General features: G+C 38.1%; 1 protein-coding gene across 2 annotated transcripts in view; it reads right to left on the bottom strand.

Moving 5' to 3' along the window:
• Nucleotides 1-25,235, bottom strand: part of hcn1 (hyperpolarization activated cyclic nucleotide-gated potassium channel 1) — a 78,553-nt gene that overhangs the window by 38,842 nt on the left and 14,476 nt on the right. For both annotated transcript variants that reach the window (XM_008424521.3, XM_081613336.1), the window contains exon 3: nt 1,596-1,757. In XM_008424521.3, the coding sequence (XP_008422743.1) occupies nt 1,596-1,757 (162 nt within the window). The remainder of the gene's footprint in view (nt 1-1,595; nt 1,758-25,235) is intronic.

The raw sequence follows: 25,235 nt of genomic DNA, 5'->3' as shown, positions 1-25,235 counted from the left end.
GCCATTAAAATAAATTCCATATATATCAAGCATATATATGCTTGATATATGCTTGAATATATCATTATATCAAGAATATATGCTTGATATATTCCATATATCAACCATATATGGATTTTATTGTAAATATACAAAATCAATAAAACAAACCAAATTTATATAAAACTACAGAAAGTAATTAGTTATTGATGTGTTGACATCAAGAGGGCCATATCATGCTAATTTCATGTTACTTGTAAAGTGTTAAATTATCAATACATGATGAACAATCAAACAGAGGAATCACTTGTAACCCTGCTCTGATAGGGTTAACAATGGGAGTTCCCAAAGTGTTCGCTCACTCCGTGTGATCAAGTCCGACCCTGATGTTGCAACACGCTGCTTGGCAACGAAATGCAGATTTTCTATTAGCTTAGTAACAGCTGGGAAGTTTTTAACTTTGTGAGACTTGAGTTTTGACTGATACTATATTTCTGCATATGAACTCCATCAGAAAATCAAGGCAAGCACAACGCGAGTTACAATTCGTCTTTCTTTGCATCATTATATTGGCTAATTTTTGAGAACAGAAGTCTGTTTTTGCTGCCCAATAGTGATGTTTGATGGATAGCAAAAGCGGAAAAACTAAAATGTATAAAACGAGCTGATGTGGATCCAAAATAGCTACAAGTGTGAGACATTGATGCCATTCAGAACTGTTTCAGACCATACATGAAAGAAATAGTGCTCTTAATTAAAATGTCAGGGATGCCAGGCCACTGCAGACTCACAGGATGCATTCTGATAGTTCAATGTGAAAGGAAGGATGCCTCAAACAAAGCAATGTTGCTATAAACAGCCACTACTTACATTTTCCATGTACAAATCCTTTACATACAGCTTTGCACGTGCCAAAAAGCAGTCATGTCGGCACTGGTGACAACCTAACTGCTGTCTTATTCCCTGTTTTATAACTTATTTTATCCTTTTAGTCCATGATTGTAGCCATTACATATTATTAACATTCTAGACCAAAGATTTTTTTTTTTAAAGAATCCAAAATGATTTAAGCCTTAAGATGTCTTTTTTGCAACAACTTATGCCAGCTTATGTAAACCAAATACACCGTGCACAAGGAGTGAAGTTGGTGCAATGATTAAGCTGTACTCCTCTATTTTCCACACCATTGTGTCGCATTGGATAAAACTGTATGTTAAATTATTCCAGTCTAATAAATGCACCAGCACATGGAGGCTGTATGTCCAATGTCACATTATGAATGCAGTGTAATGATAAACTGCATACCCCTTCCACATCAAGAGGCAATTTTTGATTGCACAGAAAACAAACCAGGGAGGAGCTGAGATAAACAGACAGCTCAACCAGCAGAATGCCAGAATGCCCAGTCAAAGTTCAGACCTCGATACAAATATATCTATATATAAATTTAATAGAAACAGTAATATATAATTCAGCTAAAATTGTGCTGGGTAGAAATCCAAAACGTGCTTGTTGCAAATAATTGTTTTCAAACCACAATTAAGAGATACAGGAAGCAACAGCTGCTGACATACTATGGCTTTATGCATGAAAGAAGAAAAATGTGTAATACTTACAACCATACCATTTAGGGACACCCAGCAGTCAGGGGGAAAGTCTTGGAGGAGAGGCACCAGATACTGGAGACAGCCATCCCAGTGACACAGAAGCAGCATCATCCCTATCAAATTAAATATTCTTACCACTGCACTAGCCAGATCATAGGTCATATGGAAAATCTGGAAGACAAAAGCAGAGACAAAGACCTCAGTTAATACATTACAGTCTGGACATTTATACATACAGCTGGTGTTATATTCGAAAAGATTTTAAGTAATAAGCCCCTTTTTAAGCTGATAAATTTGGCTGCTTAGGGGATGTATGTGTGTATCTGCACTCGCAGAAATTGGGCTGTGCATAATTCAACATGGCTGCTTTCCAAAGCAAACAGAGCCGTCGAGGAAACACACATCCAGCGCAGAGGACAGCAGGTAAACGCAGCGTAAATGAGTTGGATGATGAAGAGAGCGCATGGCTGTAGAGTAATTAGTCGGCTCGTGTGTTTCACTGGCATAAGCAGGAGTCGACATTTACGGCCGGCGCGGCCGTTTGATCTCGGCGCGAAAGTTTTCAGGACAAAAAGTTATCGGCGGCGTGAAGAAGCAAATCTGTGGAGGGAAGCTGTGTCATTTACGTCGGATCAGGACGAGGTGAATCGACTCACGCCTGGGTGACCACGGCGCTCCTTCAGAGATTCTCATTAGCATAAGAAATCATCATTAGCATGAGAAACCAATTACTTACTTCCAGGTTAGTTAGGTCACAATCTTCTTTATGCTGAGGCTCAATTTCTCCTTGCCAAAAAAAAAAGGTTTAAATTAGGGGAAATATGGCAGCCGATTGGTCCGCTTTGCATAATAAACCTGCATAATTTTTCAGCTTATAGCACATGATTTCAGTTAATTATGATCTATTTAAAACTAATGGCTTTCCACACCGCATGAAATCACCATTTTATTTGTAAGAATTGAGTTTCAATTGGTTTGCCACATCATTAAATGATTGTGAAGATTTTTCTTTTAAATAAAAAAGCTTCTGTTTAAGCTTATTTAAGTTTAAATCTGAAGTAGCTGATGGACTTCAATTAATTCACCACTTCATGCAAAGTGGTTACTGCACTAGACAGCTATGCACAGATGTTGATGGTACCGACACCTACTACCATTAAGACTAACACACTTCTTTAAACAAACCTCAAATTGTGAGCAACTCAGAAATATATCGCCAGACATAGGTTGTATTTTTATTTTTTTCTAACCAATATTGATACTGTACTTTCATTGAAAATACTTCACAAAACTACTGCACATATTTGAGCTTGTTTTTGTTATTTGATGGTAACTTAATATTTTTTGCTGAGTAGCTGCAGCATGTGATTTAACGTGAGAGCGGTTTTTTATTGTTTAAGAGAAAAGAGACATAAAGACCTGCATTGTTGGCAAGTGGAGTTAAAATCTGTGTCAAACACAGAGGATAGTAAATCTGTATGATAATTTCTTAGAAAAGTAGTAACTGAAACATACTGGATGTATGGATGGCGCTACGGAGGCTGAAATAGCTGAAAATGCAGAGGATGAGTTAATTACAGTTTTATTATTTTACACAACTTGTTTCTATTAGAATAGTTCTGCACTGTTTTTTTCTCTTCTGGTTTATATTTTTCCTACATTTTCATAGTAAATCTCTCTTTTTTTTTTCTTACTCCTCATATACAAAGTTCTTAAAAGTGAACCGCATGTTGACAGTATTCTGTAATCTGAGCCACTTTTTGTTTATGTTCAAAAATCTGCTTGACCAAAGCCCAGGTGTTGTTAAAAGCTCTTTGAATCCACAGTTCCCCACCTCTGTCTATTGTGACTGGCCTGTAACCCCACACGGCACGAAGAACAATGTCCACACACAGAACAGAAAGGAGAGGCAGGGCCCGAGCCGGCGCTCAGATCCCTCTGTGGTTCAACTCATCCGCAGGGAGACACAGTGCACTGCCCTGAAAGGCTAAAATTAGCCACCGGCTTACAGGGTGGCTGTCTCAGGGCACCTAACATCTTCTCCTCACACCCAATTTAGAACACATATCACTGACTCGGCTGAGGCCGTGTTTAGATTAATTAGAAGTGTGTGACATAAGGGGATAACAACATTCAAGCAAGAGGTAAAACAAAGAAAAAACAGGGTGTGGAGCAAAGCTAGTGCCTTGCCTCCCTTTGTGAACACGCAAAAAGCACAACGAGAATTGATGAAAACACGATGAAGACTGGGACAAGGTTTCCCAAAGTCCCAGCGACTGTCTATAACTTTGCTGGAAAGTTTCTACGACCTTTGACTTGTGCTGCGTTCCAAAGGTCAGAGGGGGTTCATTAACAATTGCTACTTTCAGATGAGTAGGTCATCGTGAGGTAAATATTTGAAAATATACCAAAACTCATGTAAAGGTAAGTAGAATGTCCAGTTTTCCTAAAACATGGAGAAAGCTCACAATAATCAAGACAATTTATATTCTATATGAAACAGACACAATATGGTCTATGTCTGAGTAATATTGTGTTTTTGTGGATGCCGTCTCATTACAGAAAATTAGGAGAGAGTTCAACATCTGTAGCATTATAATCGGAGATACTGAGAAATGGACAGCTGATTGAACAAGGAATGGTCATTTAATGCAGAAAGGCTCTGAATAAAGTATTTCCAATGTGGTTAGTGATAGTTTTTAAAACAGAAATCAGAATCACAGGAGAAGGTTGAAAAAGTCAGAAATGTGAAACAAGTACACGCAATACTGGAGATGAGATGTTATAATTTATTTTTTTTATACATTCTTGACTTTTTGTTGTTACACATAGCTATATTTTAGTTTGCAAAGAAAACCCCTTAAATGTACCGTTCTTGTCCAACCAAAATTATGTTTATGCTGGTCATACTAAGAAGTCTCAGCATTTTGTGCAATAGATTTGATAGTATGAATCTATGATCTTATACTGAGCATCATATGCGGCGTTATTGATATGCTGCCGGTGCCCACAGAAGCCCTGTGAGTTACCGAGTTAATTTGATGATGCCCATCTCCGTTTTGCAGTTTGTATTTTTTTTTAATGCATTCAGTGCCATAAAAATATTTCTTATTTCCTTTTGGGTATTTGCACAAAACAAAACAGAAGCGAGTAAGAATCCCTTCTCTTGTGTTCACACTGCTTCTCTTCGTCTTTGCCAGGGAGCTGAATGCCAGCAGACATGTTGCTCCTCAGCAAGCAGCATGGCAGAAAGAACGGCTTATTATGTCATCAAAGTTTTAGTCTGTGTTTATTTTTTGGAATTCAAAAACAAAAAAAGAAAAGAAAAAGACAAGAACAACGTCACAGCGAGCAAATGCAAACTCGGAACAGGTGACGTTAAGCATCTATCAGATGTCAGGGCTCCGTGTGAGCCAACTCAAATTCATAGCCCCTAAAGGAAAATGATAATGCAGTGACTAACTAGCCACAGATCCCCCCCATGGCAATGGGGGGATCCCCAATCTCGGCAGACTGTACTGCTGACACCAAAAGACGGCAGTCATTGCTTGGGAAATGTTCCTGGAAAAAAAAACAACACTCTGAAATGAAGCCTGATTTTTAACTTCCTCAAATGTGACTAGCAAAAAAATGAGAAGCGTTACAGGCAAAGGCAATGAGTCATCTACATTTATTTACTCCCCTGGTAACAGTATGCAGTAGTTAAATCATTTCACACCAAAATATTTAAAAAATAAAACCATCTAAGATGGGCACCGTTGTTCAGAGGAGGGAAAAAAACTCATCAATATTATATGCCTGATCTGATCAAGTTTTTCAAAATAAAAATGTATCTTTAATCATTAAGCTGTGATTTCCTGTTTTCACTGGATATGAATAGAACATCACAGCAAACCTATTTCTCTAACCATCCTGATGTGAGCGAGGCATGAATATGTGTCACTTGAGTAAGGCAGACATGTGTTGGCCTGGAAATGGCAAGTAATAAGTAAAACGTTGAAAACTGGAACTATGCTGGATGTCTCAAATTGCACACACACAGCTGGGAAGCGCATTAGAGAGCAGAAGATAATATCCAAAGATCAGTGTCCAGCGACGGCAGTAAAAAGTGGCACCTTGGGGTCAGCAAGTCTCCACAGCTGGACTGATTGAGAGTTAAGACACTGAAAGTACTGCGCTGACTCAAAGCCCAGGTCTTGATCTCATTGACATGCAGTGGGGTGACTTAAACGAGCAGCACACACAAAAAATCCCTTAAACACCTGAAAGCTGAAACTGAAAAAGACAATATAGCAAGATGAAACATGAACAAGTTCGAGGCTGCAGTTGTGCACATGGCAAGAGTTACAGCTGCAGAACAGAAGTCGCTTTGCTACAAATAAAGCCTAAGAAGTTAACTTGCAACAATGTTTCATATGAATGGCTGGTTGTGTTGGCCATAACTCACAAAAAGCTGTCAACTACTGTTAAGCTTAGAAGTTGAAATCATCTGCAAAGGTAGCTGGAGCAGAGAGCCAAAAGCACCATCAGCGTCTGCAGCTGGCATGTATGGCAAAAATGTTGGCTTAGAATTAAGTGCATAAAGCTTACATTTCTCTGGGGACAGAGCTATTGGTCAACATAATCCTCTAATACCGCAGAGACAAACAGCCAAGATGAGATATGATAGTTAAACAAAGTCACATGCTGGTCATGGGTCACGTCCAGCCAGAAAAGCAAAGCACTTGCAGAACAGAATGAGAACAAACGTATCTCAACCCAACCAATAAGATGTCCAGCCCTTCCTCCTTCTATATGTGACATTTAAAAATACAATATTAAAAGTTTTTAATATGTCAACTAACTCATGTGACTGGAAATTAATTTTCCTACATTTTGTTTTTCTTTTTTTTTTGATAACTACATTCTGTCAGTTTGACCTTTAGAAATTATTATACACAAGAAAATAAATAAATAAATACATAAACAAATAAATAAATAAATAAATAAATAAATAAATAAATAGCATGCCGGAGTTTTGCTCATCAACAACCAGTTGGTTCCGAATATGCAACTACAAAGTGGCCTTTATGCATCTTTAAAATGAACATGAGTGACCTCTTTCCGAGGTTAGTGAGGATTAGCATGGGACTAATTTGATGGGATTAAATCCTCCACTGGCTATTACATTGAGGGATGACAAAATGCTTCCAAGAAAATCTGCAATTCTCCTGCTTAGCATCATCTTGTAAATCTCTCTTTGGAAGTCTCTTAGTTTTACTTAATTACAAGAGCGCGTCTGAACATGGATTTGTTTTTTTTGTTTGTTTTTTTTTTAAATCACATAAAACTGGATTTTTATGAAGTGTAGCAGGCAAGGCATTTTCTGCAAAACCTTTTCATGTGAACAGAAAAAAAAAATAAAAAAAATTTATGTAGAGGCATCAATATAAAATCCTTCTGTCCTTCAAGGCCAAGCAGTTTCCAGTAAGTAATTATGACTCATGTGACTGCAGTGTGATAGTGATGCAAGTATAGTTCAGCAAGAAATAGACATAAACAGAGCTGGCATTGCTTCAGGGTTTCGGGCAGCATACTGTACACTCTGGAAGCCTCTTCACTGTCCTGAACTGTTTATTGTACATGTTAGGATAAACTAGAGCTCTCAGAAAGGACGGGAGAAGAATTCCAGTAATGTCAATATGAATCTGTAGCACACGAGTTTAATTAAACAGCAACTAATGTAAGCAGAAAGAAGAGGAATAAACCGTCCAATAAAATAAATTTAAAAATGGATGCACTTAATCAGACGTACTTATTTCCCTGTGTAAAATGTTCCTGCTTCCTCTGACCTGGTGCCCCTGGGTAAGGCGGTTAACCCTTTACATGCTGAGGTTAACTACTGGAGCTATAAGTTGTCTACATGCGAGTGAGAGAGGCTGGGAAAGTAATTATCTATTGTGAGGCATTTTGAGTGGTTGGTGATTAGAAAAGTGTTGAATAAACTAATTCAATTTACCATTAAAGTAGATTATCAATAAAGATAATTCAAAACAAATAAAAATCACAGATTCATTCATTCCTCTCAATGTCTAGGGTAACTATTTGTTAATGGTGAATTACTAAACGCATTTTGTTAATTATTACCAATGAACTGACTATTAGGTTCTATTTAGTAGATGGTTAGTTGCTTATCGGCTAATAATGAGCAACTGATAGCTTAAAATCCAGTTATTGAGTAGTAGTAATGTTAATTACCACTTCATATTTTTTTTTCGAGAGCAGTTAGTTTACTAGGAAATAATTATGAGAGACATAATGTGTTATACTGTTAATTTTTGGCTCGTCTTTAGGTAAAAACATGATGGCTGAATTAGCCTTTTACCTATTTTTGTTTTAATTGGAAAAATAATTTCCACAAAGTTCTCAGTCCTCCATGCAGCTGTCACAGATTCAAGTCCTGGCCTGCTGACCTTTGCTGCATGTCTTCCTACTTTCATGTCATTTGACTTTCACAAAAAAAAGAAAGAAAAAAAAAGGCAAGTAGAGCCAAAATAAATAAATAAATAAATAAATCAGAAAGAAAATTTAAATAATTTCCCAATAACGATGCACTTTTTGAATTTAAAACAGTGGCCTAGCTCATTTTTGAATAGAACAAAAAGTAAAACTGGCAAGGTATGCAATACAATGAAATTGTGCTATCTGTTTATATTGAATGTTGGTGTTCATTATAACACCAACATTCAATATTGGTGTTATAATATTTTGTCATCAGGAAACCTTTTAGTAGGAGCCTAAGCTAAATGTTATAAAGACAGTTCTGTTATGAATGCAGAACTCGATTATATGATAAGATAAACAGGGGCATTATTAGCAAGAGTTCACACTTAGTCACTACATCCCTATTAGTAAACCTTCATTTGTGCCACAAAATGAAATAAAGTATTGCATTCTCTAGCTAATGATTGACGAACCATTATCTGCTTGTGATAATGTAATTTAAATCAATTCTTGAGTGGATATGGAACTTGAGACTGTCAGCATGTAGTTTAAGACTTAATTTTCTATATGAATATTCACACGAGTATTTTTTTTTATTTTATTGAAAAACTAAAGCACTAATTAAATAGATATGTTGCAAATTGTATCAAAATAGACAGATAAAAGCCATATGTCCAATTTCAGCAGTTAATCGCCTGCTGAACAAAATTTGTTTAGTAGTCTATTTTTAAGTAATTGTTTGGTGACGAATAACTGCAGTTATTTGGTTATTTGTTCAATATTAATCAGGGGTGAAAGTAAAGGGGTACGGCAGGGTACTGCGTACCCCTAAAAGATTTAGCGGGGGTACGCAGTACCTGCAAGAGAGGGGAGCGGCTGTCTCCTGTAAAGAATCATTGGGTTCACTGTGCAACTGTGACTGCGCCCACTAATCAGCCGTGACTGATTAGTTTTTCAAGAACAATCTAAAACAAGACTTAATCGGTTAATAAATAACTTTTTTCCCATTTCATATCGTTTCTGAACTGTTCGTGCTGCTAGAGCAGGGGTGCAATATGTCGATCGTGGAAGGTTTTGAGTCGATCTCGGCATCAGGTGACAAACATCCTCCTCTGACTCCTTATCAAAACGGTCATAACTTTATTATAGAACAACAAAAAAAATAAACAAAACGTGTTCAAATTAATGACCCAACAACAATAATAATCTCAGTAATTATTGTTTCAAGAAGGTGTTGCGCAATTCTGTGCGTTTCGCTTCCATTACCAAAAAAACTAGCAGAGCAGGAGTTTAAAATTAACTAATCAACCACCGCTGTGTTCAGGGAGCGTTTATTAATAATGGCAAAATAAATTTCAAGCCTGAAAACCTAATATTGTAACGGACTGAATGTTATGTTTTTAACGTGATCTCTGGTCGGCTTGTGAAGCGCAGGAGGTTGTCATGGCAACCGCTGTGCTTAAATGACAGAGAGAGACGGAGAGTAAAAAGGTAGGAGCGGTTTTGAATTGATCACCTGTTCAGGTTGTTTTACTTTTGTTTACCTTTGCTGTGGCACATTACAGCCACTGTAATTTCTGAACTTTCAATAAACGACAAACTTGGACTAATTACCTCGTTCTTTGTCAGTATATGTCATTCACAACAAACATCAAACACAGTAAATATGTTTCATCAAGTATCTAACAAACAAATGGCTTCTACCGTAATAATTATGTGAAATTGTCTAATAAAAAATAATTTGGTGCTGTCGGGCTCAGAGTCTGAGAGACTTTTTCTTTATCAAACAAAATTGTTTTGGCTCTTATTTAGTGGAAATATTGATGTCGATGAGACTTTCTCCAAAATGATAACCTTTATTCAACCTTTATAGCTTCACTGTAGAAAATGAGGTTCTAACATTCACAAATGACACTGAAATAAAATCCAGTCCAACATCTGGTTTGAGGTGATTCCACTGGAACCTGTTGGAGGAAAAATATCCCAACTTCAGAAGATGAGCTTTAACCTAACAGAGCTCTGTGGTTCTTCCTATCAGTGTGAGAGTCAGGGTGAGGAGGCGCCATGTTAGGAAGAGAAGTGGAAGCTGCAGGATCTTCAGAACAAACAGGTCATGATGCTGGGCTACTGATTATCCCTCTGGTGGACACAGGATCAATAGAACCAGTTTTAAAAGATAAAATGAATGGTTATATGCCAGACATGGAACTGGGATGCACTCCATGCCATGATGTTCAGAGTTTAGGTCTCATGGCATCTCAAGGTGTCAACATTGCAGCCAGTGGACTGAAGGAAATACAGCTTTATTTTGTAGCAATTCAAGAGCTACCAGCTTTTATCACTTCCCAAAAAAAAAAATCAGCATAGAAACTCCAAACTCCAAAGCACACGCACACACACATATATTTTTTTTTGTCATAGTACCCCCAAGAATTTAAAACTACTTTCACCCCTGATATTAATTACTATGTAACTAGAATAGTTTTGTTGCCTTTATTAGAAAACATTACCAAAAATTTCAACACGAGGGTTGGCTGTATTGCTAATTTCACATTTTAAAAAAACCCCATCCATATGTTTTCCACAGAGGCAGCTTTTCAAAATCTGATTCAGCACTAATGAACCACAGAAAAAGGAAGTAATAGTTTCAAGCGAAGACATTTGCTACACAAAAACAACGGGTTCACCCTCTGCTGCTTTTCTTTTAAAGTCTCTTGACAAGGAAACTTAATACAATAGTCTATGCCACCAACAAATGCATAAAAAGTAACATCTTTATGTTGTCGTTTTTTTTTCCTTTGCCTGTAACGCTTCTTGGAATATAAATACTCCATCGGAATATTAAACTAAACACTTTCTTGCGGAAACACAGTTTGTTCTCCAGTGTTTGGGTCCGTCAGCATCTGTGATCTTTTTCCCTGAAGAACATCCCCTCTATACCTCCAGCCTGGCTGCTGTGCCCGGCGTTTCACCCGGTCTGCATCTATTTTGGTCGTGTGAATGTGATAACCTCAACACTTGTGTTCTGGCTTAATCTGCGCTTTTCCCATTCAGAGCCGCATTGCACTGGCAGAAGTGACGTCCTCTGGGGAGCAGGCTCACACAGCTAAAGGGATTCACAGTTATGATGTTGTCTGCATGAACATGATGGGCGGCTTTTGAGGGGGTAACTGGGTTTAGGACTGAAAACTCTGATTTAGAATGTTATTTTAGCCTATTGCACGTCCTCTATTAGTAATCCCAAACACTGTGACCCACACTTTATACTGGGGCCTCTTCTATTCTGGGTATCTGTAGAGATTCATCTTTGTAATTAATAACATGCTGATGATTTATGCATAATCCTCCTGGTGTTTCTCTCGAGGCTCACAGAAGCTCGTCCTGTAAAGGAACAATCCAACATCCTTGTGGATGCATGTTTTATTGATTTGTACCTGTAAATCAAGCAGCGGCAGCAACCTAACATTAGCTTAGATCAAATAAATCAAAGAGCATGCAGCTCTCTAAACACAAGCAATCAATATAATGCTTGTAAGCTCAATGGAGTCAGAGCAAAAAATAGCATGAGTACAATGGTAGAAATGATGCCCAAGCAATGTCGGCAGTGAATTCCTCCAACAAAACAATTTGTGCTCTGCGTAGAACATCTAAGTCCAGGTTTGATGTATATTAGTTTGTGTTATTACATTATTTAAAGGTTGTCTGAACCATACAACAGCATTTGAAATGGACTCTTTTTTTGTGTGCGTTTTCACAACTAGAATATGAAATGAAAAAAAAATAATTAAACTGTGTTTTTAGTCATCTCTATGCAGCGTCAAATAGCTGAAATTATAATAGTGTTTCTGTAAATTATTACGTAACTATCTAATGTTTTGAACTTGTCAGAAACAAACAACCAAATAGTGAACTAGCCCTTTATTTTAGCATTGAAGCTGCCAATCACAAATTAGCTTAATCAGCAAGTGCAGTAATATTTTCTTACAGTAGCTACACTGAGCACGATACAGTGGGTACCCTTTCCTCACTGATTGGACTTACAAATTAGCATCAGAAAACTTGTTCAAGGCTTTTTTTTCATTTGTTGTTTGAACAACAAATGATCAGGCCAGGAACTGAGCCACTCCTGCAAATGTTGATACGTTGTCCAAAAACATTTAGGTGGCCTCGGAGCAGATTTGTAACCCCTTGAGATATACACTGCTCAAAAAAATAAAGGGAACACTTAAACACTTAAGTGAACACTTAAGTGTTCCCTTTATTTTTTTGAGCAGTATATTTTGCAGCTCAAAGTTTTCTGTGTAGGCGTCTTAACAAATAGGAAGATTTGGGATTTCCTTGTTTTTCTTTTTGTTTGGTGAAAACTGCTGTATATTCTTTGATGCACAATATCAAATAGACTTTGCCCCCTATGCAAACTAAGTTGGACTGCAATGTTCCTGAAATTAAGAAATTCATTATTAACCAATTAGAGGGTTCAAGTCACTGACATTATGCGACGTTGCAATTTGATTCAGCATAAAGGAGAAAAGTAAGGAGTATTTGCTAAAAATTTTTAGAACTCAGCAACTTAAGAAAAAAAAAGACAGGAAGAAGAATGGATGCAAAAAGAAAAGACAGGAAATGAAAAGGAAAGGAAGCGATGGAGAAGTCATGGAGAGGACATGTAGTTCTGTAAGCTGAGTTGTAGATGTGCTGTAGATGGCAGTCATTGAAGATTAGTGCCCATGTGAGAGCAGAAGGGATTTGACTAGATTGCACAGGGTGACCTGCTGTGCTCTTGTAAACATCAGCAATATGGACCCTTTCTGCCCACAATGTAAAGTGAGGACGCTTTATGCAGGAGGGGGCGGAGACACTCGAAGCCCCAGCTGATCCTCTCTGTTGGATGTCAACCACTGTCTATGATAATGCCAATGATAGCACAACAAGAAATGATGTGGTTTAAAAAATAAAAAATAAAAATAATCCAAGAGTGAAAATCTACACAAACAAAAGCTAAAAGGTACTACAGGCCCTTCCAAAAACATTCAGATCCCTTCAACTTTTCCACATTTTGTGGTATTACAGTCACAGTCTGTACAGTTTTTTGATTGTGGTTTTATGTTTGATCAACACAAAGATTTGCATAAATGTAAGGTGTAAGAACAACCTGAAAAGTATCCAGAGCATTTGTATTCATCCTCTTTACTGTGACCCCTCCTCCCCCCCAGGACATAAAGGCAGTGTAGCCAAATGACAGCATAATGCCATGGTGAAGTTCGTCTTCAGCACAGAAAGGAAAGCTGTTAGAGCTAAAGGATGGAGTTCAATGCAATCATTAGAGAGAATTTGTCAGGTATAGAGAAAAGCTTTCAGCTAGACACTGAAGCTAATGACACACAATCTACAATTGAATAGCTTAGACAAAAGAATATATATTTGTTGGAGTGGTTTAGTCAAAGTCCAGTCCTAAAATCAATTGACAATCTGTGGCATGACTTCAAAAATACAGCTCAAAGATATTCTCTGTTCAGTCTGAGTTTGAGCTATGTTGCAAGGAACAATGGGGAAAAGGTCTTTAGTTTTGTAAAGCTAGTAGCAACACACTCTAAATGACTTGCAGCTGTAACTGCAGCGAAGCTGGTTACACAAAGAGGACTTGATCACCAATTCCCACCACACTTTAAATTTTTATTTCTAAGCAAATCGAGAATCACCTTTTATTTTTCTACTGCTTTACAGCTATGCTCTATTTTCTCTATATCTACAAAATAAAATGTGATGAAGTGAGTGGTTGTAAAAAGTGAAAAGTTTACTTTTGCAATAGAGTCACAAAAGAGCATCAGCACATTAAACCGCCTCCATATGTCCTGCTGTTACATCATGACTACAGCTGATCTTCCACATAATCCCCTCTGTCTGCAGCCACACATACACACACACCCACACACACACACACACACACACGCACACACACACACGCCCGCGCACACGCATACACCCACACACACGCACACGCACACCCCACACACACACACACGCACACACACACACACACACACACACACACACACACACCCACATCTGTGTGCTCTTACGGCAGGTAACTGTTCTGATATTGCCTCTCAATGGGACATTGTATGAGAGCAGCTGTAGTCATGACAGCAGGACAAAAGGGCGCCTCGCTAAATCCATTCACCGCCACATTAACTTCGGGAAGCGAATGGAGAAGGAATCTAAATGCTTCACTAGTTTCTAATTAATTAATTTGCACAAGGCATCATTTCAGGATGCCTGGGATGAGTGGGGGTACTTCAGTGTAATTACTGATGGAGTTACTAATATGTGCCCCTGATGCAGAATCTGTCAATCAGTCCAGCTCTGATTTGTCAATCATTCAATTAGCTAATGGTCATAAAAATACTATGAAGGTTCTAAAAATAAATATTTTTTCAGATGGAAACTCTGGCCATTATATGGCTTTGTCTGTCTAATTCACATTGGTAAATACTGGCTTAACTCTGGTCATTTTGCAAACAATGACATCAAATCTTCAGCTTTTTAGAGTTTGGTGTAAATTACCACCAATATATCTTAAAATAAAAAAAGCGCGATCAGCTCTCTGCCATCCACTAAACACAATATTGTAAACTTAAATAAAATATTCACAGTAGCATCACAAGAATTTTATAACAAAGCACGTCAAATATATCAATAGGAGCATTTCTTTATTTGATAGTTTGCTTAAAGTTTAAGCACACGATACCTAGCTTAATGTATATATGGTTGAAAAAAAATGAATGCCATAAGGCTTTCTTTCCTCAATTACTTTCTACAAAAACAAGGTAACATACCAGCCAGCAAAAATAGCCAACGATAAGCCTAATCTTCACAGCTATCACTCCCCCACCCTCACCAGATACACAAAAGACAAATTTATCTGTCATCTGTCTGCTTACTGTACTGTGAAGAATGAGCAGAGGGAAACTTGTCTCTGCAGGGGGATATCCCATGGGGATGGACAGAAGATCAAAGCTGCTGTTACCGACTGTTTTTCACTCATAACTCTGGAGGGAGTTAATGAACTTCAAGAAAAGATGTTGCTGCTAAACACAGTAGGATTTCAGAAGCTAAATTATGCAAAAAGCAGGACCTTATTGTGCTGGATAATGCGGAGCAGCTACCTTTAGACTAAAGGCTGAGTCAAAGAAGCTTCTAAACTGCATCCTGGCTGAAAACTCGCTTCCGTTTGTTTATTTTGGAAAAATGGAACCTATGGAGATGTTCATATGCAAAACAATGAGGGTGGCAAATTTGTATATCAAGGAGTTCAGGAATCTAATATTGGCATCATAAAAATTCCAGTGCCTTTTTGTAGAATTTTGTACCTATAACTCTCACATTTCAACTCCAAGTGCGTGAATTGTATTGACATTTTTTTTTATTTGTCAACACCATCCATCCATCCATTTTCTATACACCCTTGTCCCTTAGTGGGGTCGAGAGGGTTGCTGGTGTCTATCTCCAGCTAACGTTCTGGGTGAGAGGCGGGGTCACCCTGGACAGGTCGCCAGTCTGTCGCAGGGCAACACAGAGACACACAGGACACACAACCATGCAAACACACACTCACACCTAGGGGCAATTTTGGAGAGGCCAATTAACCTGACAGTCATGTTTTTTTTGGATTGTGGGAGGAAACCGGAGTACCCGGAGAAAACCCACGCATACACAGGGAGAACATGCAAGCTCCCTGCGGCAGAAAAACCGGGGCCGGGAATCGAACCAAGAACCTTCTTGCTGCAAGGCGACAGCTCTACCAACTGCGCCACTGTGCATTTGTCAACACAAAGTAGTAAATTATTTGATACATCCTTTTTACATTAATAAAAATGTTTAAAAAGGTGTGCCGTGTATTTGTATTTGGCTCCTCCGGGTCAGAAGTTTATAGAACCGAGTTTCCCTACATCTATGTTTGCAACTCTTTTGGAGTGCATTTCTGCCCGTTTTGCACATCTGCAGACATAAACTTTCTGCCTATTCCCGTTCAGACTTGTTCAGATTAAACGAAGAACATCTGAATAATAGTTCTCAAGACTCGCCACAAATTCCCAACTGGATTTAAATCTGATCTTTGGCACTCTTCCCGGAAGGCCAGATTAGTAGGAGCTTTTTGTTCTCTAATATTCTCTAACAGACTTGTTAAAGACTGCGTTTAAATTACACACATGTGGACTTTCACTAATTATCTTTCAGAACAGCAATGGTTTTGTGTTGGATTCCATTTACTTTTTTGATTTTTATTTGTGAAAAGTGTAGAAAATGTTTCCTTCACATTACAGCTGTGCAGTACTTTGGTTGTAACATTATAAAAGGGAAAAAACTTCAAACGGTTAGAATGCCATTACAAGAAAGTTAAAAGGCAGCAGCAAGTGTTTCATTTTCTCTTTTTTTATATGTAGGTTAATTTTAGATTTAAGAATAAGCCTGTGCAGACAAACTTTCTGACCCTCTTTTTCTCAGTTACTTCCCTTCGGTGTCACTACCTTTCTGTCTCTACGTCTGTCTCGCTGTCTCCACTGTGCGGACATGTCTCTTTGCATCCAACATCAAACAAAAGGAACAAACTAAGAGTCTGACTGACTGCAATAGAAAGAGACAAAGAGAGTGAGACAGAGCAATAAGCAGAGGTAACCCCATCAAAGGAGTTCACCCTTGTTTACAGCAACAGTGTGATGCAGCTACAGTATAACAACATATTCAGGCTCACCTGGAATTAAACATCAATCTAAATGGTAATGTGTCTGAGTGCTTAGAGAACAACATCTCCATCTGCAGATGTTCCTTTACCAAAGGTCAAACTATACGATATGCATTAGATCAGTATAATGTACAGATATAAACACATACCCAGCTCTAACCCTAGCATGGCTGATAGCAATGTTGCCTTGCAGAAAGAAGGTCTTGGGTCTTTCTGCATGGAGTTGGCATGTTTACCATGCGCACACATGGGTTGGTGCCTGTCTCCAGCAGTCATTCAGCAACACAAAATTATACAAGCATGCCCACACACACCAAGATGGCACAAGAACTGATGGTGCGAGATGGAAAAAGAAAAAAAGCAATGTCCTTCATTTCTCTTTGCATGACAAAATTGGTCTGACGAAGTCCATTTAGTTATTTTGTACAAGTCAGTTTGTTTTTTGTTTTTTAACACAGAAATGTGTCAAAGGAGATAAAAAATGACCAAGTTTGTCAGCAAAATCAAGCCACAAATTTCTCAAATACTTTTGGCAGAAGAAATGATCTGCTGTACAGTTATAGTATTAGCAGAGGATTGTTGGTGGCGCTGAAGGGCGCAGTTTGGTTTAAAATAAAAACCTCAAATCGGCGGCAGCAGAAATGTCAAATGTATTTCCTGAATTCATTTAAACTGACAATACTCTCTCCTAAAAAAAAAACAAAAAATGTCAACTGTGCAACAGTCAAAGCTTTCACAAAATTATACAAGCATGCCCACACACACCAAGTCATGGTTTTGGACAACACCAGGAGAACCCCAATGCAAGCCTAGAATGAGAATGGCTGTATGGAGTTTTTTTTTTCAAAACTAATTTTTGCTACATAAAAATTACAGCTTAGAAAATCTCAATACTGCATTAGGACATAGTGCTGTAGGGGAAAATGAATTTTAATATCCTAATTATTTTTTATAACCCTGGAACTTTTCAGATAAAAACTATTTACTCAGATTATTAGCTTTTGATTGTGTGTTTTAACAATATAGAATGCTTTGGATTAAATTCAGTTCCCTGAATGCTTTATAAGAGATATAACAGATTTTGACAATGTTTGCAAACTTTTAGCTCGCCCATCCAAATCACTGCATTCAGGTGTTAATCACTTCAATGGCCACAGCTGTATAAAAAACCTGCACCGAGACAAGCAGTGCTTGCAGAAAACAGTCAGCGAGTTCCAGTGCAGAACTGTGACAGGAAAAATAAATTCATCCATGAACATTCTTTGTTAGGAAATACTCCACAGTCTGGTATTGGTGTTATATGACAAAGTTGAAGTGACTGGGAACTGCAGCAACTCTGCCACACATCAGTAGGCCACACAAGTTACTAGTGAGATGCAGGGGAAGGCAAGGCACTGGATGCAGCGTTGTAAAGCATGGACACTGTGGAAACAAGCCATCTGGAATGACAAATCAGGCCTCTCTGCCCGTCATCTAACGGGCAGAGACGTCATGGACGGGTTGCAAGGAGAACAACACTTCTCTGATTGCATTGTGCCGAGTGCAAGGTTTGGTGCAGAGGCGAATATAGAGTGTGATTGTTGCTTAGAAGCTGGGCTCCTCCACTTAGAATCAAAGGAACTCTTAATGCTTCAGCACACTTTACATGACTGCAAAACAGTGAACATAATATAAAGACACGCATAAGAGAATTTGACATGGAAGAGCATTTCTGGACGGCAATGAGTTCTGACCTTAAGAACACATTTGAGATTAAATGGAGTGGAGACGCATCAATATTTGACCTTACAAAGCAGTTTCCGAAAGAATGGTGAAAAATGCATATAATGACACTTCTGTATTTCAGGGAAGCCTTCCCAGAAGAGCTGAAGTGGTTCTACCTGCAAAAGCTGGACCTTTTAAGCCCTATTGATTAAAAACATGACGTCACTCATGTTCATAATTATGCGACGGCAGATGAGCAGATTCCTTTGGCAATACAGTTTGAATTTTGCAGTGCATGTCGTTTTTCTCTGCTGGTCTCAAATCTATCTACGTTCACAACAGCAGCTTTTATTTCTCTGACAAAAAGAAACGGTCTCCTAGAGTGGTTCTCCCTAGAACTTTTCCCTGAACCTCAGACAAAAAACAAGGAACAAAACTAAGAGACAGATGTACTGTATCTTAGTCTTTAATGTTTATTTAAAAAGTGAATGAACTAAATTAAGTTTGAAAAACAAAAATCCAATCCGTGTGTCTATTGCATAAAAAAAGTTCAAACAGATTTACCACCAACTCAGTAGATTAAAGCTAAATAAAGACCAAATATGACAAACTTATAAAAAATAATATAAAAAAGTAATTGTATATATATATACAATTTTTTATATTATTATAAAAAATAATAATATAAAAAAAGTAATAATATAAAAAAGTATAAAAAAGTATAAAAAAATATAAAAAAAGTAATTGTATATATATACAATTACTTTTTTTATATTATTATTTTTTATAAGTTTGTCATATTTGGCCTTTATTTAGCTTTAATCTGCTGAGTTGGTGGTAAATCTGTTTGAACTTTTTTTATGCAATAGACACACGGATATATATATATATATATATAAAAATGTTCGGTGACGGTTAAAAGTGGTCATACAAAAACAATGCATCTAAAACTTGTGAACACAAAACAGACAAGTTAACAAATTTTGCAACAAAGACTTATTTAATTAGTGCTTTTCTTGTCTATTCTTACGCCACGATATTTATGTTGCTTCCTCCTGGTCTACTCATAAAGAGATCTAAAATAAGTATGTCTTCAGTTTTTTCAAATTAATTTTTTTTTAAGCTCAGGAAGAACAGTAAAATGTTACCGTTGGGAAGCATGGCAGGTGAAGGGTGTTCCCCTACAAAGGGCTCACCCTACAAACTGAAATGTGTTGAGTTGGCTAAATCCTACAGCAACTCGAACTGGAACGCCGTGCTAAGGTTAAATGAGACGGGTGTTTTTGGCAACACACACTGCAGGAGGGCCAAGAGTAGAACACAACACGAACATGTGCACAAAATTATCAAAAAGCAGTGGTAGTTTTGTAAAAACACAAGTATATCTTCTTGCCAGATGCATTTTTAATGAACACATTTGTTTTGTTTTCTTTTTTTTAGGGTCCTATCATGTCTATAGTAAAATAATAAAAATAAACACATTTCATTTAAGGCTTTTTACACATTTTTAACAGGGTTATCCTTAGCAGAACACTTTTTAAGTAGTAGATTTCCTTCCACTTTCTCAAACCTAAACGTGACCTTAAACTCTGTGTGCTTAACCATATGGAAAAACAAATAGCACTCTCTACTGCAGTTAACAAGAGCAACTAGCAACAGAAGGAGCAATTTGGCAGGGGAAAATAAGACGGTCAGCAGGGAACGAGGAGAAGAAGTCGTTCTTTCAGGCCGTTGAGTCTGGGATTTTCCTCCCCTTGAGCCAAGAGTGAGTTTCCCTCGGTGAGCCGAGCAAGAACAGGATTCATGGCACATTATGCTCATCATCACAGAGGCTCGTTTGGAAGACAGAAGACGAGAACTGATGGCGCGACTTCGTCAGACCAATTTTGTCTTTGCATGACAAAATTGGTCTGACGAAGTCCATTTAGTTATTATGTACAACTCAGTTTGTTTTTTGTTTTTTAACACAGAAATTTATGTGTCAAAGAAGATAAAAATGACCAAGTTTGTCAGCAAGACCAAGCCACAAATTTCTCAAATATTTTTGGCAGAAGAAATGATCTGCTGTAAAGTTATAGTATTAGCAGAGGATTGTTGGTGGCGGTGAGGGGCGCAGTTTGGTTTAAAATAAAAATCTCAAATCGGCGGCAGCAGAAATGTCAAATGTATTTCCTGAATTCATTTAAACTGACAATACTCTCTCCTAAAAAAACCAAAAAATGTCAACTGTGCAACAGTCAAAGCTTTCACGCGCGGAGATGTGACCGAGCTCTTTATCTGCCCTGCGGCAAGAAATCTCTGCTTTGCCTCTAACAAACCATGGGGCCATGCTTCTCAGTGCAGAGTAGAGATACTGAACCTGTTTATTCCAGGTTCCTTAATGAGGAATCCACACTGTTTTATCTAAAAAGTGGAATCAGAAGTGGGGCTTCAACACAAAACACAAAGGAAAGCAGGTAGAATCATGTATTTATAGTACATCAGTAGACTTTGAAAACTTGTGTTGCATTACAAATGCAAGATTTTACTGAATGCATTATTTTCTACCTCACTTTTGTATCATATTTGCAAAGGATGCAAAAGTGTTTATGTCCAACTCTTTATGTCCAACCACACATATACCGATTAGTTTTTTTTTTGTTTTTTTTTTCAATTTTCTAAATCTAGTTACCATAAAGTTTGAGGTGACTGAACTCCCTGAAGGTGCTGTCCAAAACTTGAGCAGCAATGCCATTGTCAAAATTTTCATGTCACCAAAATCCACTTCAAAAGCACTTTAACGCTACGTATTATAATTACTCAGAGTCGTAAGAAGCACACGTTAAATAATAATTGTAAACAAAAACATTGTACATAACAATCGCATTATATGCAAGTGGAAAAATTCCACTTTTTTAGCACATTTGCTATGATGGGCGAACAATCTCAGAGGAGAAGCAAAGCAGCGGCGCAGGCACAGAAGATGCTCTCTGTTGTGAAGACATCACAGACCGAACTGATGTCCCTCCTAACCCACATGTCACTGCAGCAAAGCACACGCTACAAATAGGCTGGCAGGATTACTTGCTGCAGCCACTTTGGCGCATTTACTTTATCACGACTTCAATGTTTCAGCTGCTCAAGAGGACGAGAGCTATACTTGTACCTCCACATTCATCTAACTTTTTAGATGAATATGGCTGTCTTTATGGCAGCATCAGGAGATGCTGCCGTAAAGACACACACACACACACACACGCACACCCTCCCAACTCCCTCAATCCTTCTTCTGCAACATGCAGGCTGCTTTTAGGCTTCATCAGTTTGATAATAAATAACACAGATATCTCCTGGCATCCATATACTGTGGTGCAAAACCGGACCCTCTGCAATATGTATAGATTTTTTTTTTTTGAGTGAAACCATTAAAACAAAGGGTCCTGCTGTACTGAATGTGGGACATTAAGTCTTTTTATTGCTTCTCTTTGCAACAGGAGTGTCAGTCACGCTACGGGTGGATCGATGTTTTTCACCGAGCCGGATTGAAAGAGTTCAAGTTGTGCTTTCAAGGTGCCACATGTCTCCTCTTATTGGCCACAGGGTATAAAAATACCCAGATCCACGCACAAACACGTAGACATGACAACAATCCTCGACCTCTCACATCGCATTCAAATCACAGGACGTAACAGAAAACAGTTGTACGCAAACACCAGCCGGCGGCTCCGCTCCGATGCGGAGTGAGAGTCCTGCAGCCACTCGCATTTCTGCTGCCCGCTCCCTGCTTGTGTGTCCAACAGCTAAATACCATTTGAGAGAATGTGGTAATGAGGACAGGCTCCTTTTAATTATGCTCCTGTAAATGCCATTTGCTGCTCTCTCTGATAAATTAGCCGTGTGTTGCTTCTATACGTTCACGTTGAGATGACAAATGGGAGACTGGTGAGAAAAAATAAAAAATAAATAAAAGAGATCACTTGCATGTCCTGATTAAAAAAAAAAAAGGTTGAGCTTAATTTTACAGAGCTAACTGTGAGACCCTGTTTTCTAACTGCAACAGATAAAAGAAAAACTATGCAGCTGTTGTGTGATTCACCAATGAGAAGAAACACAAGCTGCTCCCCTTTCTTTGTTTCCTGTCTTTCTACTCTCCTTTAATCTAACACACAATTTAGTACATCATGAGTCAGCGCATCTCCCCGTGTGTGTGCGTGTGTTTTCTTTTTTTTTTTGTGAGAGTGTGTGCGTGGCTGTGCGTCTGTTTGTCTCCGCGTGGTTCTGGGACGCCGGCCCCGTGGCTCTGAGCACCTGGCACAGCCTTTACTGAAACAGGTGAAGCAAGACCACGGGATACTGTAACGCCCACTAATCAGCTTCAACGCGAAACAAGCTGGTAATGAGATGCCTTCGGCTTCATCGTGAGGCTCTTTTTCGGGTTATGATGCCGCACACTTTCGACGCGTTCAGATTAATCATCACCGGAGGACAGGATGCTCCATTTTGAGTTTGTTTTTTGTAAAAATCTGCTTCTGTGCTCATACGTACATTACTTATATATTTTCGCAAACCTAGTTTGTTCCTTCTCATGCAACACCTTCAGTTTTCTTTTTTTTTTGTAAGTATTTTTTGAAGGTTTTACAATCTGCCACCCTCCTGTTCAAAAATTGTGTATTTGAGTTGTTCTCAAACCATGGATTACAGTCCCTCCTGAGTTTACAACTCAAGTTCAAAGTGAAAAAAACTGCTTTTACTGTAGCTGCTGCTATTTTACCAAACGCAAGTAGACAATCGGCCTCACAGTGCCACCAGGAATATTGTAGATTAAAATACTGGGCCCCTGCTGACATCTATTATGAATTAATCAGAGATGAGTGAGACGTGTAGAAATCTGCACATGAACCGAATCAGACAATTTTCAGCTCGACTGTTCCTGCTCAGTGATGGGCAAGTTGAAAATTGAAAAAAATATGTTCTTTTACTGATAAAAAAAAAAAAGCCTTTAACTGTCATCCTGACGGCACTGAACTTCAGGGCAAACAGCTACAGAGTGAAGAAGAGACAAAATAAGCTATTTTCAGTACGATACTGCTTTAATTTTAAAAATGGATTCCTTGGGATACCTATTAGCTACTCTAGCTAATCTGTTATTATAGCTAATAGTTATTTTAAAAAATATACAACCAAGAGAAAACTGTAGAAGACCTACAAAGACAGACTATAGAAACGGTACAAATATTCACACTTTGAATGATGAAGGGTGTAAAAAGCTCTAGTGTCAGACAGTCACAAAAAGGTGTGGGTTATTTGAAGGCCAGTAGAAGATAGTTTAGTTTTCCTGCTGCCACACACGGTAAACTGGATACACCGAGGTCAGCTTGCTCACAATTTCCCTCTTTCAGATCGATTTACCAATTGTGAATCCAGCACCTCGGGTTGGGAGGATAGATCTGTGCTGATAAACTCTAATTAAAGAGATCACTTACTTAATGGCTGGGAGTCAGCCCTAAGCTTTCTGTGCAGAACAAACTGCACAACTGGAAACACGGAAAGCTTTTCAACAGGAGCGGTTTGTGAATACCCTTCCTAAATTTGAATATTAGGCAATGCTAAAATGCAATAGAATTTTGAGAAGATTTGATGAACTTGAACTTGTGACTCTGTTACATCCATCAGGCTGCCTGAGAATCCTTGTCTTTTCAACCCATTTCAAAGTTCATGTCAAATCAGGTGTTAAAAAAATAACCCAAGAGGTTCAGCATTAATAACAAAATAATGAAGTTTCCTGGGAATACAAAAAAGCAAGTGTAAATCCTCCTATTGCAAACGTTTCTGTTACTATCGGATGTTTGTGCCAAATTAAAACTGCAAGTCTGTTAAAATTTCAATTGTATGATATACTTTGAGTAAACTCTCATCTTGCAATACCATGCGCAGGCAGTCAATCTTAAATTGTGAATGCATCACTCTACAATAAACAATTAGCATTATTATTTTACAAAATAAAGCAAATTTTGAAAAATAATTGTATATATTGCCAAATATATACAAATTAAATATCTTTAATTTCTAAAGATATTTAATTTTCTAAAAAAAAAAAAAAAAAAAAAAAAATTGCAATCGAATGTTTTGCAAAAACTCCATCACAAAAACTTCCAATTAGTACATCTCATACATTCAAAATTGTAATCTAAGGCATAAAGTGCAGCAGTTTGTGGATTAGGTGTACCGATTTCATGTTTTATCCAACAGTGCAGCATTAGTCAAACTCAGCCTGAGGTCTCAGGGAGGTTAGAGCCACCCATGAGGGCTGCTGCATTGCCACAAGCCCAACCTGAGCCCTCCAGCTTGAGCCGGATTCTGGCAGGAGGCCGGGTGGCCGTGATGAGCCAGATGTGGCACTGGGAGCTCTGGGGATTTTCTACATGCAGTTTACAAATGTTATCCTTTAATTATGCGATTGCATCTTTTATTAAATACGTTAAATCAGCACGGAAGCGGCGGTTTCAGCACTCCATTCATATAAACCTTACCGTGGACAAACATATTTTCATGCAAATAAGGTTCTCAAAAACAGAAAGCATGCGAAGGCAATTTTAGAAGTTGGAGACGGTAAAACTTTGGTGTAATGACTCAAAGGTCATTTGTATAATTAGCCTGTGAGGGCATGAAATAATAAGAGAAACATACGGACAGGAGGTTCGAAATGCATGAGAGCAGAGGGCAAAAACGTCCTTGAAACA

The sequence above is a fragment of the Poecilia reticulata genome, chromosome 12, assembly GCF_904066995.2.
Source record: "Poecilia reticulata chromosome 12, P_reticulata-male-v2, whole genome shotgun sequence".
In the NCBI taxonomy this organism is placed as follows: Eukaryota; Metazoa; Chordata; class Actinopteri; order Cyprinodontiformes; family Poeciliidae; genus Poecilia; species Poecilia reticulata.
Note: the sequence above shows the minus strand (reverse complement) of the source record. Positions and strands in the feature narration are given on the sequence as shown.